Source organism: Mesoplodon densirostris, chromosome 8, assembly GCF_025265405.1.
Source record: "Mesoplodon densirostris isolate mMesDen1 chromosome 8, mMesDen1 primary haplotype, whole genome shotgun sequence".
Lineage (NCBI taxonomy): Eukaryota > Metazoa > Chordata > Mammalia > Artiodactyla > Ziphiidae > Mesoplodon > Mesoplodon densirostris.
Window position 1 is genome coordinate 76,978,217 of NC_082668.1, and position 16,682 is coordinate 76,994,898.

General features: G+C 36.2%; 1 protein-coding gene across 1 annotated transcript in view; it reads right to left on the reverse strand.

The window, feature by feature from the left end:
• Window positions 1-5,276: 5,276 nt before the first annotated feature.
• Window positions 5,277-16,682, reverse strand: part of CYTIP (cytohesin 1 interacting protein) — a 28,136-nt gene continuing 16,730 nt past the window's right edge. Inside the window, exons 7-8 of the mRNA XM_060107066.1 lie at window positions 8,533-8,599; window positions 5,277-5,853 (exon numbers count right to left, since the gene is read on the reverse strand). Of these exons, the coding sequence (XP_059963049.1) occupies window positions 5,393-5,853; window positions 8,533-8,599 (528 nt within the window). The 3' untranslated portion in view covers window positions 5,277-5,392. The remainder of the gene's footprint in view (window positions 5,854-8,532; window positions 8,600-16,682) is intronic.

Here is a 16,682-nt window from a genome sequence, read left to right on the forward strand (position 1 = left end):
TCTTGCATATGGATGTCCAATTGTTCAAGAACCATTTTTGAAAATACTGTCCTTTCTCCATTTAACTGCATTTACTTCTTTGTCAAAGATCAGTGACTATATTTGTGCAGGTCTATTTCTGGGTGCTCAAATCTGTTTCATTGATCTATATGTCTATTCTTTTGCCAAAACCTTGCTGTCTTAATTATTGTAGATTTATAGGAAATCTAGAAATTAGGTATTGTTATTCCTCCAACTCTCTTCTTCTCCTCCTCTTCCTTCTTATACTTCTTCTTCAGTATTACATTAGCTATTCTAGGTCTTCTACTTTTCCATGTAAATTTTAGAATTAGTTTCTCAATGATTGAAAAATATTGATTGGAATTTCAATGAATCTATAGATTAAGTTAGGAAGAATTAATATCTTAACACTACTGAGTCTTCCAATCCATGAATACAGAATATCTATCTAGATTTTCTTGGATTTCTTTCATCAGAGAGTTTTCCACATATATTCTGTACATATTTTGTCAGGTTTATACCTAAGTGTTTCTTTTTTTTTTTTTTCTGGTACTATTGTAAATGGTATCGATTGTTGAATTTCAAATCCCAGTTGTTCATTTCTGGTATATAGGAAATCAGTTGACTTTTGTATAGTTATTTTTGTCCAGTGACCTTGCTATACTCACTTATTAGTTCCAGAATGTTTGTTGTTGTTGATTTGAGGGGATTTTCCACATTGACAACCATACCATCTGAAAACAAAGTCAGTTTCATGTCTTCCTTCCTAATTTGTATACTTTTTATTTCCTTTCCTTGTCTTCGTGAACTAAATAGGACTTTCAGTACAGTGGTAAATAGAACTGGTGAGAGGACATCCTTAGTTTGTAACTGATCTTAGAGAAAAGGCATCCAGTTTCTCACATTATGATATCAGCTGTAGGTTTTTTGTAGATATTCTTTATCAAGTTGTGAGACTTATCCTTTATTCCTAAGATATACATTTTTTATATTCTTTCAAACTGTTTTATTTTCTCAAGTTCTAATAATTCTGCTATTTGTGGAATCACCTGACATTTGCTCATGGTTGATCATTTCCTTTTGTGCTTTGTAGTTTTGATTATGAAAGTTTTGTTTTGTTTTTCTGTGGAATTCCTGTTGTCTGCTTACAAAGATGCACCCACATAGAAGTGATAAAGTCCAGCATGTCAATCACTGAATTCACTTAAATACATTCAGATTCCCTGAGCAGAATTTGGAAGCAAGTAACTGGTTCACTCTTTAATATTCTTTTAAAATCTTCTATCATTTCATGTACTTGCGGGACAAAGTTGGGCAGTCAATAATAGACCTGGATACAGTTTCCTACTCAGCTTATTGGCTAGTTATACAATCTTGGCCAGTTTCTTTAATTTCAAAGGTCGTTAATCTTAACATTTCTCTCTATAAAAATTAAAAATGGTGACCTTCACAATTTCTTTTTGCTCAAAGAAGTTTAGAGAAGACTCAGTATCTGAAGTTATCAATCTGTGAACTCCTTGAATAGTGTTGTGAATAGCTTCTAAGGTAGCCCCTGATCCCCACCTCCTGATGTTCATGCCTTTGTATAAGCCCTGCTTTGTGAGTGTGGGTGGCTCCTGTGAATTGTATCTGACAAACAATATGCCACAATTGATAGGATGTCACTCCTGTGATTATGTTCTATTATATGGCAAAGGTGCCGAGATGTCAGTCTGGTTACGTTGCATTATTTAGGACTCTGTTTTGCTTGCAGTATCTCTTTCTCTCTGTTGCTGAGTTTTAATAAGCAAGCTGCAATGAAACCTATGGCCACAAGGAATGCTTCTGACAACAACCTGAGGGACTGTGGTAGGAAATCCTTCCCCAATAAAGCCTGCAGATGAGAACTCAGTCCTGGGTGACACCGTGATTGCTGCTTTGTGAGACACTGAGGAGACCCAGGTAAGCTTTGCCCATACTCCTGACCCACACTTTGAGATAATAAATATGTTTTAAGCCTCTATGTTTGCAGTAATTTGTCAAACAGCAACAGAAAGCTAATACAGGTGCAAAGCTTCAATTAAGTAGGTAATGCCTCTTAATAACAGCAAAAAGGTAGGTATTAAGAGGTCACCCAGATTTTTTTTAATCTTCTTTTAAAACAACCATTTCATTTAAAGTAAGTAAGTAAAGGGAGAGAGAGAGAGCAGAAAGTTCTGACACTGAAGAATAGCATTCTTTATTTCAAAAAGGTATCAAATTTTTATTTTGTTGCCCATAGTTCTGTAAGGAAATAGATATAAAGCACCAATAATTTTGTGATCTGAAGGATAGTATAGTTGTTATGTATTATTTACTGTGCTTAGATTGTATACATCCATAAATATTTATACTTTATGATTAGTTACACAAACTGTGTCCAAGTTTGATTTTCAGTTCAAACTGGGATTTTTAATACTGTTTGTATCATGCAACTAAGATATAAAAGAATTGAAAAGTAGAAAGTAATAAATAAAAGTTCATTTCAAAAAATATGGTTCCAACCTGTTTGACATGGTGGTGTTCCTTTTAGTCACAGGACAGTAATTCCCAATAGGCTTGATTCAAATTTGGCTTATCAATCAATGCCATACTAGAAAAATGCATTTTCATAACAAATTATCAATTAATAAGTTCACCAACATTACATATTTGACAACTTTGGGGTTAAAAAAAACTCTTCATTTTTCTTTTCCCAGTAAATTAGAGCAAAGTGAGTCACTGTGGTCATTGTGCACCAGAAAATTAGAGAAATGAAATCTTCTAAAGCCCCACTGAGGTCAGATTCAGTCTGAAAAGCTGTGCTATGAGAAATTACCCACATTTCCACTATACAAGAGTTTTCATACAACTTGTGAACACACAAAACATGACATACCCTTACTTCCTGTACTTTGGTTAAAAAGTGCTTAACTTTTTTTCCTGAACATATCTAATTCTTGACTAATTCTGCTCATCACAGACTACAGCAAAACATGCCATGTGCTTCTTCCCTGTACCATTTTGGGTTTGATGCTTACTGTAAGAAAGTATTACACTATATTTAACACTTAAAACCACAGAAAAGCAAATGACATATTGTCTGCTTTTCCAGATGAACTGTGGTAGTTCTTGAAACATTGTTCACATTGTAGAAGACTATAAAGTCATCTTTCCTCAAATAAATGTGATACTTCTTTCCCCTTGACTTGGCGAAATAGGATTAACAGATAATGCTGCATTCATGTAAGCAGATCTTTAACATGATAATTCTAGCCTACAATGAGAGATAAGCAGTATCAATCAAATCACAATTGATTTGCAAGCCCTTGTTGAAAATAAATGTATTGCTAACCATGCAGTTATTAATGTGCTTATATCTGAAAACTTGCTTGTGGAAGCGAGAAGGAAGAGTCACCCTAAATATATGTTTGTTTTCCTATTTACCAAATAGGAATGTTTTTTTTTCCTATTTACAATACCCTTATTCATGCAATATCTACAATTGCGCATTTTAAATTTTCCTGGGATTGGGGCAGGAGGTAGTCCTGTGGTGATAACTACACAGAACCAGCAAAAGGGTGAGCAATATCTAGAGAGACTAAGCGGGTAGGCTAGAGCTGGGAAGAACTGGCTTCCAATATCAGCACTGCCACTGACCATGGGGACTTCTCCCAATACCTGCTTCCTTATCTGTATGCCTAACATCTCTCTACAGGGTTATTTCCAGGATCACATGGAAAGCACCTATAACCTATTATGCATTCAGTAAATGATAGACAAGATTGCTATTGTTCCTGTGAAAGCTCTGCTTTTCACATGAATGATTCTCAAGCAGAGCCCGCTGGATACTTCTGAATTCAGAGATTTAATAGGAAGCAGATCTCAATTAGAAATCTTTTTCTATTTTATTTTATTATTTATTTCTTACCCTACAAGCTTCCTTACCTTCACCTCTTTTTTTTTCTCAAAATGACTCACTCTTTACTCAGTTTATTTAAGTGTTTAAGTGTATCAGTTGCGCTCAAAGTCAACTATCTCTCTCTCTCTCTCTCTCTCTCACACACACACACACACACGCACACACACACACACAGAGTTTAAAATCAGTAAGGACTATTTATTGCATTGTTCAGATTATCTACCCTAGAATATAGGTAATGAGCAGCTTTATCACCAGAACAGAGAAATCATGGACTTTAATGGGTATTGAATAAAAATATGATTGAAAGGCTAGAAGTAATGTGATATTAACATAACTAATAGACAAAAGAGTGTTGAGGCAATAACTATTTGGAATATATAATATAAAGTGAGGAGTAATGTGGAAAAAAAATCTACAGGAGGAAAATACTTTTCCTGACTAATTTTTCAAATTTTAGACATTTGTTCAAAAAAATCACAAGGCTGTAGGATCTTGAGAGAGCTAGACTTGTCATCAATGTTTAGGCAGAACAAAAGTTGAATTAGGTAAGAATGACATCCTCATCCATTTTGTTTAGGCTACCAATAAAAAAGGACTTATTATAGTCCTCCTTAGCACCCATCTTAGATAACATCTTTCCATGGATCTCATAAAGTTTAAACCCCCATATTAAATCTTATACTTCCTGATTTATTGTCATTGTGGATGTAAAAAAGGGCTGATGATCATCTTTGTTTATAATCTTTCATAGATTTGAACAGAAACATTCAAAATTGCCTATTAATAAGCCTCCCCAAAGGCTACTGAGCTTAAGCAAATATAAAGTTTTGTAACCTAACAATTAACCTACAGAAGGTATTCCAAATAATTATATTCTGTCACTTTCTTATTCACACTTGACTCCAAAAAGTTCTCAACTTTTTACATGAATAATCTAGAAAATAAACTTTACTCTTGCCTTCACAGGCAGCATTAAAATGAGCAGGCACTTGTGTTAATTTGTTATATTTTCTAAGTTATTACTTAATTTTCCTACTGCCTGCTTAGAACTTGAGTTGTTCTGGTTAAAAAAATGATTGAAGGAGCAAACATAATGATACAAAAATTTAAATAGGGCCTCCCTGGTGGCGCAGTGGTTGAGAGTCCGCCTGCCGATGCAGGGGATACGGGTTCGTGCCCCGGTCTGGGAGGATCCCATATGCCGCGGAGCGGCTGGGCCCGTGAGCCATGGTCGCTGGGCCTGCGCATCCGGAGCCTGTGCTCCGCAATGGGAGAGGCCACAACAGTGAGAGGCCCACATACCGAAAAAAAAAAAAAAAAAAAAAATTTAAATAAAGTTCACTATTGCCATGAAATGGGATGTCAGTTTTGCAATCCATCTGCACTTTCCCACTAAGCTGGGTGGAGTTGGTCTAAATGAATCTGAAGATATTTATGAAATAAGCTAATATGAAAGGGCACTACAACCCATTAAAAGCGACTCTCTTCCTCTTCCACAGCGCGATGAAGGCCAGGGATGAATTTTAAGAGCTGTTTCCGGACACTTCCCCTTCTGCTTTTCCTGGGCAGAGTCCCAAACATGCTTGAGAAGTTGCCTTCCCACAAGGGAGACATGGACCCACTACTAGCAGAACTAATGCTCTGGTTCCTCCTCGAAGAACACCTCTTCAGAAAATCATCCCCATCCTTGAGGACAAAACACTCATCATCTGTGCTTGTCTGCTGGCTGAAGGCTTCCCTGCTCAACTCTTCAGACACACATGTCTGGTACCCATCCTCACTGTCTATCGTCATGGAGCTCAGGCAGCTCTTACAGCTGCTCTCACTGGATAATCGACTCCGGTCCAAGAGAGCTGAACCAGGCAGGGGTCCAAACAAAGCTGATTCATCTATGTCCATATTTTCCAAACTTGGGCAGTTAGCTGCATCACCTAGAAAGCAGAAAACAAAGCCTACTGTGAAATGGATCTGAGCATCACTCCTTACAAGTAAATACACCAAATTTCTCTTTGAAGGGCACAAGAAAGAGTAAGGGTAAATAATACTTTTCATTAAACTTTCACTTGCATGAATAAGTAACTGTTCATGAGACCATTCGATAAACCTTATAGTACGATTTTTCAAACTATTTGTTCACAAACTAGTTTCCAGGTAAAAGGGTTCCATGGTGACAAAAATGGTAATGCTAGATTAAATAAATTGAAACAAGATTCTTCATGTGAGAACAGTTCAACTCATCTAACAGTATGCCAGTGCGACTTATGAATTTCCAAAAGAATCATTTCTTATATTGAAGTGACCATGCCACCTTTTATTAAAATTATCATAGAAATGGGCTCCAAAGAACATACTTGGGGAAATGCCTCTTATGGATTTTCTCTATTTTAGTTCCTCTGATTTTTAGTTACTATATTTTTTAATAATTGTAAAGTTATTATAACATCACTTGAAGTGTATGGGAAACACAGTTATAAAACCTGCCCCCAGGGGCTTCCCTGTTGGCGCAGTGGTTAAGAGTCCGCCTGCCGATGCAGGGAACACGGGTTCGTGCCCCAGTCCGGGAAGATCCCACATGCCGCGGAGTGGCTGGGCCCGTGAGCCATGGCCACTGAGCCTGCGCGTCCGGAGCCTGTGCTCCGCAACGGGAGAGGCCACAACAGTGAGAGGCCCGCGTACCGGAAAAAAAAAAAAAAAAAAAAAAAAAAAAAAACCTGCCTCTGTAGGCTGATTCTTAGAGAATTCAAAGATGTTTAAAACAGAAAGGATATCTTCCAGCCTCGATATGCCCAGATGATTCTTAGAACACTTTAATACTTAAATGCTTTGAAATGGTAGTGTACCCAGAAAAGATCCCTCTCCTAAAATAAGTAATAATTCATTTGAAGAAATTGAATGTTATCTGCTTAGTTGAATTTCTTCATCAACATTTTATAACCTACATCTGGGCTCTCCAAACTCAAAATTTAATCTCACACCAACAGCCTATTCATATCCCACTTGTTTCTGTACTATTTGAGTTGGTTAGTATACTGCTAAAAGAAAGGAGATTATTTGTAATACTAGCATGAGAAAAACATCATTAGAAGATGACTTTGCTTCAGGAAAAATAATAGAACCTTACACACTCAGAAATTGTTTTATTTTGTGCTGATAATATCTACTTCTGCTCTCCTTTGTCCTTGGTTGACACTATAAAAAGAGACTGTTTATTTTTCCATATGATCTGCAAGGTTGAGTAGGGCCAGCCCTGTGGTGACTAGTTATAATGCTTTCCTTTTTGCTAACAAAACCGATTTTAGTTCATCTCCCAACAAGTTGATGAATTTCTTTTGATTGGCGAGCAGTTGGCTTGTAGAAACTTATGCCCTGGATATTTATTGTAGGTCTAGAAAAAGTAAGCTAAAGAACTCCTTCAATCTCTCAAAAAATATGTACAACAATGACCTATGAAAAGTCAAACTCCTTGATTCTGAACTAAGGATCATGTCTATACAAGGCCACTTCCATAAAGCCATAGAACTGCCTACACTTACCAGACCAAACCCCATCTCCACTCCAGGATGCTCCAGAAGTAGAGGCAAAGATATCCCAAACACCTTCAAGTCTACAGAAATCCCGGAAGTGGCCAGAAATGTGTTCCTCTGTCTGGTTAGCAAACTTCAGACCCCCCCCCCCAACAAAGCCTGCTATATGGTTTTAAGAATATTAATTTAGAAACACAGAAAAGAGAAGTAACTCATACATGGTTTCATTTTTTGAAAAAAAAAAGAACTTTGACACAAGCCTCTAAGCCATAAATTAGTGCCTAATTAAGAATTAAATGTATCCTTCTTCTGTAAACAGATTATCACTTTTAACAAACAGATATTTTAAGGTTATAAATAGAGACATTAGCTCTGTGTTATCTGAAGAAGATACAACCTATATTTCACACCCACACAGTTAGTGGTTTCAGTGGATTATTTGTATCTACAAGTTCGTTACTCAGGTTATACCAGTCACATGGCAAATGCCAAGTCAACAAATTTTAAACTCAACCCTTCTTTTCAGAATGTACACAAAAGCAAGAGCCATGCATTTACTGTTATAATGATCCTTCATATTTCTGTTTTGGATTTGAGGGCCATGAAGAAGGATTTCTCTGCATTACTGTAACTTACACAATTTGAGCAAATAATAGGAGCTCCACCCAAGAAGCATGTTACCATTCCCAGCTTCAAGAGTTTCTGAGAACTACCCAGCCCCTGAACCGTAGATGTTCTCAGGAATTTAATTCTTCTGCTGAAGTAGTAGGAAAATCAGGCGATCATTCATATTACTCTTCTAAAATCCCCAGGTGCCTCTTGAGAGCGAGTGCACACGTGCACCTGTGTCCATGTTTTCATGTGCATGTGTCCTGTGTATGGAGGAGGGGGTGTGATGATGACTTCTCCCTCCTCCAAATACCGTGGTCACTCCAAAAGCCATGCCAAAGAAACACAGGCTACTAGTCTCAATCCATGCTAGGCAATTATTTGCTTGTAATGATGATAATCTTAAAACAATTTAGAGGCAGAAATACTGAAAGAATGAAATGTAAGTGTGGTTTCTGAACAGGAAATCACATTTACCATGAAGCAGGCGCTGTTCCTGTAACTGCAGAGATCTGAACTCCACCCATTTTCTCTTCAAGGTTTGCTGAGAAAGAAGAAGAAAAGTGCTAATTATTTGGAAACCCCAGTGAAGATAGCAATTTACTTCCAGGTGTTGAGATTTGTCATTAATTTCTTTTTCATTTCTTTCTATCACTAACAATCCCTCCCACTCATTTGAAAGATTCTTTTTCTGTATAAAAGCAGAATATTGGGAACACTAATTTCTCAAGAAATAATCTAGTATCACCAACAAGTTGAAACAATGATGCCATTTCAATAGAAACAACAGATAATAGAAACAATGATATTTATATATTTTTTATTTAAAAATAGTAAAGAAACAGATTGCTTAGGTTTGTGTCCATTTACTAGCTGTTTCGGCAAGGCTTTACACTCTAGACTTCTTCCGTCAGCAATATGAGAACAACAACAGAACCTAAACCTGGGAATTGTCATGAGGATTAAATGCATTAGTAAATGTAAAATGGTTGGAACAGTGGGTACAGCTTAGTAAACGTTCAAAAAATACCATGATCATTTTGAATGGATACAGAAGATGTAGTATACATATACAATGAAATATTACTCAGCCATAAAAAAAGAATGAAATAATGTCATTTGCAGCAACATGGATGGACCTAGAGATTATCAAACTAAGTGAAGTATGTCAGACAGGAAAGATAAATACCATATGATGTCACTTATATGTGGAATCTGAAAAATGATACAAATAAACTTATTTACAAAACAGAAACAGACTCACAGACATAGGAAACAAACTTATGGTTATCAAAGTGGGAACAGGAGGAGGGATAAATTATGAGTATGGGATTAAGAGATACACACCACTATACATAAAATAGTAAATGACAAGGATTTATTGTACAGCATAGGGGACTACATTCAGTGTCTTGTAATAACATGTAATGGAAAAAAATCTGAAAAAAAAATAGATGTATAACTGAATCACTTTGCTGTATACCTGAAACTAACACAATATTGTAAATCAACTATACTTCAATTTAAAAAAAATATACCACCATCATTCTATAAGCCTGGGGCACTAAAGTAGTCTTTTCTGCTGGATATCTACTTATTTTCTATACCCAAAAGGGGAAGTTCTAAAAGGCTTCATTGGAGGGCTAAACTTAGAACACTGTAAGCACCCTGACTTCTTAACTGCTTCCTTCCTTGGCTACCCCGCACATGAGAGCAGTGGCCCAGGGAAGGATGAAACAGCTGCTGTAATGGTCACGACTGCACGTGAGGCCTGGCCTAGCCCACAGGCTGGAATCAAAAGTCAACCAAGCAGAAGGCATCTGACAAGGCAAAAAGGGTCCTTCTCCCTCCCCCTCCTTGTTCTTTACTCCACCCCTTCCTTTGCCATTTCAGGTCCCCACAGCAAGTCCAGCAGGTAAGCACAGCTCAGATTTGCCTGGAGACACTTATCCTGAAGGACAGCCAGCCTAGTTGGAAACAAGTGGTCCTTTGTACAAATCAGTCTGGAAGGGGCAGATGAAGGCTAAAAAGGAAGAGGGGGAAAAAAAGCACATTTGGAAGGGGAAGACTGAAGGTAAAGAAAATATTACAAGAATGTCATTAAGGGTTTAAGGGGGAAAGTGGCTGGTTCCTCAGTTCAGAGATTGAACAATCACTGGGCAGGATTTTCCAAGCCTTGATAAGAGTAACATTTAGCAGCAATCATTATGGTTGTCAATATAATATGCAATCAATGAGTCAAAGCCATAAAATACCTGGCTCAGTTAATTTCTTGTTCTTTCTGTACTGTAATGTAGTCTACCTGGCTATGAGACTGCTGGGCGACCTGAATTACAGCTCTTGTAAACCTGTGGTCATGTGAAGGTCAGAGTTAGGAAACCAGGAAGTACTGAACTAGCAGGGATCTGGCATATATACCAAGCCCTTTTTTTCTTTCTTAAAGAGGTTTATCTCTTGCAAGAGAATAGAGTCTAGTTGGGGAGCATAAGGATAGACTGATGCTCAAAACTAATTATAGGGAGAAGAGGAAGTTGTATTTCTGCACTTACTATGCAGAAATACAAAGTTAGAGCTTGCCAAACAGTTTCTGTGAAAGTCAAGGTTTTTAAATGTCAAATCTGTTGATTTGTCCCAGTCATCTAAGTATGTCGTCACTTAAACCAAGAAAATACCAATGCAAAGAGCAGATGTGTCAAAGTGACTAAGAGTTTTTAGTCTATATTGAAGCTTCCTTATTTTCCTCAGAGTCAGCCTATTATTAATATCACAGTAGTGTATTTGGACAAATCTAACCTCTCATTGTTAGAAGAAAATTTAAAAATACATGTGAGATTTAACCCTACTGGATCACGTCACCTCGCTGTGCCTAGCTCAGTGCCTGGTACATAGCAGATGCTCAGTAAATATTGGCTAAATGAATAAATGAAAGGATGGCTTCCTGGAACAACACTCAGCTATCACAGACTGGATATTTTGGTTGAACATATCTCCAACGTTTTCATTCTACATGAGACATATAGCTAAACATTTCCATGGCACTTTACTACTTTTATAGTGCTTTCATGGATAATATGCTGTTTAATTTTTCTAACTGTCCTAAAAAGTTCCAGATTAGAAAATAAAGGTTCAATGTAGCAAAATATTTCCCAAGGGCTACAAACCCAGTAAATATCAGATTAAAAAGTAGGTCCTTCAGCCCACTAGATGTGCTGTTTTCGTGTTAAACATTTGAGTCACAGGCCATGAGAAAGGGAATCCCTGAAAACACAGCTCAGAAGGGACCATTGTTTCCAAAGAAGAGGTTATGGCCCCACAAAGAGTCTTCGAGGGACACAATGCACACGTAGGATGCACAAACTAAATGTCATTGTGTGAAGGGGAAGCCAACCTGACTCTGGTTAATAGGTCAGACCCAGACATTTCTGGTTCAAGAGATGAGCTGGAAATCTCATAATTTCAAGATTAGAAAAGGAACAGAAATGAAAGAAAGTGAGCAGAAATGAACCCAAAAGTCTTCTGGACCTAGAGAAAGAAAGAGGTCACAGGGAAATTGGACCCTACGGTGATAGTTTAAATGCAATTATGTGAGGCAGAGACAAAGACAAGTTTGAGAGAAGAACCTTGGCTGAAGCTCCACCATTGTGAAAAGAAGCTGATCAAAGTTGTTGAGGGCGACTAAAGCCCATGGAGATCATGTACCCAGAGAGGCAGGGGCACATAAACGTAGCCTCATGACCTGAACTGAGCAGCACACTGGCCCTCCAGGGAAGGCATCCAAGCTGCCAGACCTGGCTTTAGGCTGGAAGCCTTGAAGTGCAGAGCAGAAGCCACTGTCCAACTCTCACACTGAGTGGAAGGGAGAGGCCCAGGGAAATGGGAAATCCAGACTCCGGAGCTCCACAGAAGTTTAATGATAAGAAAGACAACAAAACTGATCATCAGTACATGGACTCTCTACAACAAAATAAAAATAGAAAAGTGTTCAAAGATTTTAAAATAAGAATATTTACAATCCTCTGAGAGAGAAATGTGATGTTCCTAAGAATAAGAAATTTGAAACGAAGAACAGATAGACACGAAAAAGAACTATTTGAAAATTTTAAAAAAACTTTTAAAACTCAAGAGAAAGAACACATCCTATACAGAACACAGACAACATTACTGAAGATATTACTAAGGAATTCAAAAATAACATAACCGTGAAAAGAACTGAAAAAAAGAATATAGATATAGTAGATGTATACACACATATATGTAAAACTCAGTCACTTTGCTGTACACCTGAAATGAACACAATATTGTAAATTGACTATACTTCAATAAAAAATAACATAACAAAAATGATAAAGTGATACAAAATCTGAAGTGGTTAGGAAGCATGGAAAGTAAATCAAAAGATGCTGAAATATGTCTAACAGAAATTTCAGAAGATAATCCAGGGAATGATGAGGAAGGTGTATTCAAAAAGGTCAAGCTGATAATTATCCAAAACTGAAGAAAGTCAGAAGTCTTTAGACTGGAAGGACACTGCAAGTTCCAAGCAGTATAAATTCAGAAATGAATCCAGACCTAATCACATTGTGGTGAAACTGTAAATCAGGAAAGACAAAAAAACACCTTAAAAGCAACCAGCAAAAGATGAAAAATTGCCCAAAATTGAAATACTGGGTTTTGAAAAGAGCTTAAAAATGGGCAATCCTCTAGAGAGAATTACCAAGAAAAAAGAAAAGAAAAAAGGCATAAAAAGAAGTACAAATGAAAATGGGGACACAAGCACAGCCGTGATAGAAAAGAAAAAGATGAGAACAGAATGTTTATTATCAACTTCATGCAATAAATTTGAAAATTTTAAAACTTTATTAACAAAAACATCATTCAATAAATCTGGCTCAAACAAACAAACAAAAATAGAAAGCCTGAGCAGTCTTATAGCTAATAAAGAAACTGAAACAGAGTTTCACAGAGTATTCACATCAAAAAGAAACACAAGCCCAGATGATTCAGATAGTGTTACAAGAATTCTACCAGAGGACAAAAAGGGGAAGAGACTCCTCACCTCATGCTAAGAGTCCAGTAAATTTGATACCAAAACTAAAAAAGATAGTCTGAGAAAAGAAAATTACAGGCCATCTACCTGTAAGATGAAGTTACCCTCAACAATGCTAAAGAAAATGTTATAAAATCAAATCTACAAGTATATAAAAAAGATGATAAATTATGACCAGGTTGGATTTATTATAGAAATGCAAGGGTGGTTTTACATTAGAAAATCTTTAAATGTTATTCACCAAATTGACAGATTTTTAAAAATAAATAAATGAGAAGACCACCTCAACACTTACAGAAAAGAAGTATTTGACGCAGTTTAATACACGAACACTGTAAAAACTACCAGAAAACTTGGTGTAGAAGAGAACCTCCTTAACCTGAAAAGTATAACCCTAGAGACAGGAAAGAATCAAAAGAATTCCCTTTAAGGTCAAAAGCAAAGCAAGGATGCCTTCTATTTTAGCTTCTATCCATCATTGTATTATAGGCCTTAACCAGTGTAGCAAAATAAGAAAAAGAGCTAAATATCATTCTCAACAGATAGTTATTATCTTCATGAGAAACTCAAAATAATCTGTAATTTATTAGAAATTATATAGTTTAGTAGGATGTTTGAATATAACAGCACAGAAAAATTGATTTCACACATCTACACATTAATCTCAATCAAAACATTATTTTTAATAAAGAAACTATAGTAAGAACAAAAATCATTTTACAAAGGAATAAATCTAATAAAAGCTGCATAGGATCGATCTGCATAAAATTATAGGAATTTATGGAAAGACAAAGAAAATAATAAAAATTATTTACTGAGATAGTCTGTCAGTAAGAAAACAATACCATATGGATGTAAGTCTCCTCAAATTGATCTATCTATATAAAACCGTATTATCTATCAAAACTCCAACATACATTCATAGAACTTAACAATTTGATTCTAAAATGTATACAGACAATCAAAGGACCAAGAATAACCTGAAAGCTTGCCCAATCAGACATCAATATTTATTACAAAGGTACAATAGCTGAGTTTGAAATAAACAAATTGATCAATGGATCAGAATTGGAAGCCTGTAAGATCCATTCATATCTGGAACTAGCTTAAAAATAGAGGTTTTACTGCAGGTCCATTGGGGAAAAAGAAGGACTGTATAAAATAAATGGTACTGGGAGAACTGAGTACTCAAATAGAAAAAAATAAAACAAAATTGGAATCCTATCTCATACTACATACAAAAATTAATTCTGAATGAATTAAAGACTCAGATATTTAAAAGCTTTAAAACTTTTAGAAGAAAATATAGAAAATGCAGAGTACCTTACAAAGGATAAACAATCAGGAGCTCCCTCATAAACAAAATATCAAAGGAACAAAGTGCTCAAAGTGCTAAGGAGACAAAACACCAACTTAGAATAATTCAATTACCTATAAAACTCTCTATAGTAGTAGTGAAACAGATATTTTTCAATAAAGACCCACCTACCCTCACTAAAAGGAGTATAATACTACAGCAAGAAGGAAAGTAAACCCAGAGGTAAAGAACAGAATACAAGAAACAAGGACAAGGCCGACAGTTCACAGGTTGGTATACTTGTGTACCAGCTGTTAAGAAAAAAATGCCGTCTTTTTCATTTTAAAAATGGATAGAATTTTCTAAAGTAAGCAATAATAAGGAAAATGGAGACTTAAATGGACATTTAAATATGTTAAGGTCCTCATGATGTTCTGGGAGAGGATGGAGATGTTGAAAATTTTCTAGGTTAGAAAAAATAATAAAGTATGTATATTAAAAAGCTCAAGAGAAAATGTTCAAAGAATACAAAATGCTTAGAAGCATGCAAATATGTGTTGTGCAAGAGAGTTCTTTATTCCATGAAACATAAACTTATTTTTCACTTATGTTTTAAATAACATCACTAGTTTATATTCTACATTTCTTTCCTTTTTTTTTTTTACAAAAGCCTGAAAAAGCCAGTTTTACTTTTTTGAAAATGATGTTCATTAAGACTCTCTTTTGCAGAAACAAATTAACTTTCGACAATTTAAAAAACCTAAATATAATATAAAGAACTATTTACTCCTTACAAAAATTTAATGATAAAATGTTAGGGGCACCCCTTTTAACATGAAGAATAAGACTCACTATTTACAACATCCTGAGGGGCTTAGCCAATATTGTAAGAGAAGAAAGAATAAACTAGTTGAGTAATTGGGAGTAAAGGGGCAAAACTTTGGTTATTTGCAGATGATACTATGCTTATATAAAAAAATCCAAGGGAATCTACAAACATATTACTAGAATAAAGGGAGTTCAGAAAGACTCCTGGATTTAAAACTTTACACAAAAATCAATAGCAATAAGCAGTTGAAAATGTAAAAGACCACATTTATTATAGCAAAAAAATTAGAAGGTATATAGGAATAAATATAATCAAAGATATATAAAAATGTATGAAGAAATTTAAAAATGTTTTTTTTTTTTTTTTTTTTTTTGCGGTATGCGGGCCTCTCACTGTTGTGGCCTCCCCCGTTGCGGAGCACAGGCTCCGGACGCGCAGGCTCAGCGGCCATGACTCACGGGCCCAGCCGCTCCGCGGCATATGGGATCCTCCCAGACCGGGGCACGAACCCGTATCCCCTGCATCGGCAGGCGGACTCTCAACCACTTGCGCCACCAGGGAGGCCCTTAAAAATGTTTTTGAAGTACATAAAAGACCTGAATGGAAAGAGAGATCCTGTGTTTGAAGTAAGGAAAGCGAAAACCATAAAAACATCAATTGATATCATTTATTCTATAAATACAATTCAATTACTATCACAGTCTAAAGAGTACTTTTTTCCAATGAATTTTATAAATTGATTCAAAAGATCACAGGGGTAAGCAAAATGACAAGAATATAAAACCAATGTTGACAAAGAAGAAAACAGGTCTTGCTGATGAATTAAATGTGGTGGAAGGGAGGAATAAAAGATAAAGTAGGAATATACTAACTCTACCCTCTTGAGCTCAATAACTGAGCACATCCTGAGATGCACATGAGCGAGGGCCTAGACTTCATGGTCTGCCAGAACCTCACCAGTCTAGGAAACTGAGATTTTTAAGACCCTCAAATAGCCTAGAGAATTTTCACTGAACATCCTACATTGTACACTATCTCCTGTAAATTTTAATTTCCTCTTCAAAGTTGACATTGTATTTACCAGTGAAAGTAGATTCAAGGACAACCACAGGAGTAGAGGGAGATGATTTTTGTAGTAAGAATGAGGCAAAACGAAAGGACGCAGAGGAGGACAACAGAAAAACAAAAATCCCAGGCCCTCCTGCACACATATATAGCACTTGGGATGACAAAAAGACAGCTTCTACTTCTTTGGTTTTTTCCAAACAAAATGTAAATTGAAAGAGATCACAGGTGCATTAATGAAAAGTTCTTCAGGTGATGTGCCTTCCTGTTGCCTTTCTGAGCCTCATAGACATGCAGAAGGAGGAAGGAAGAAACTGATTTGCCCTGGTTTGTGGAATTTAATATTCCTGCAAAGGTAATTGTATGGCTCTTGATAATTCAGCAGTTTA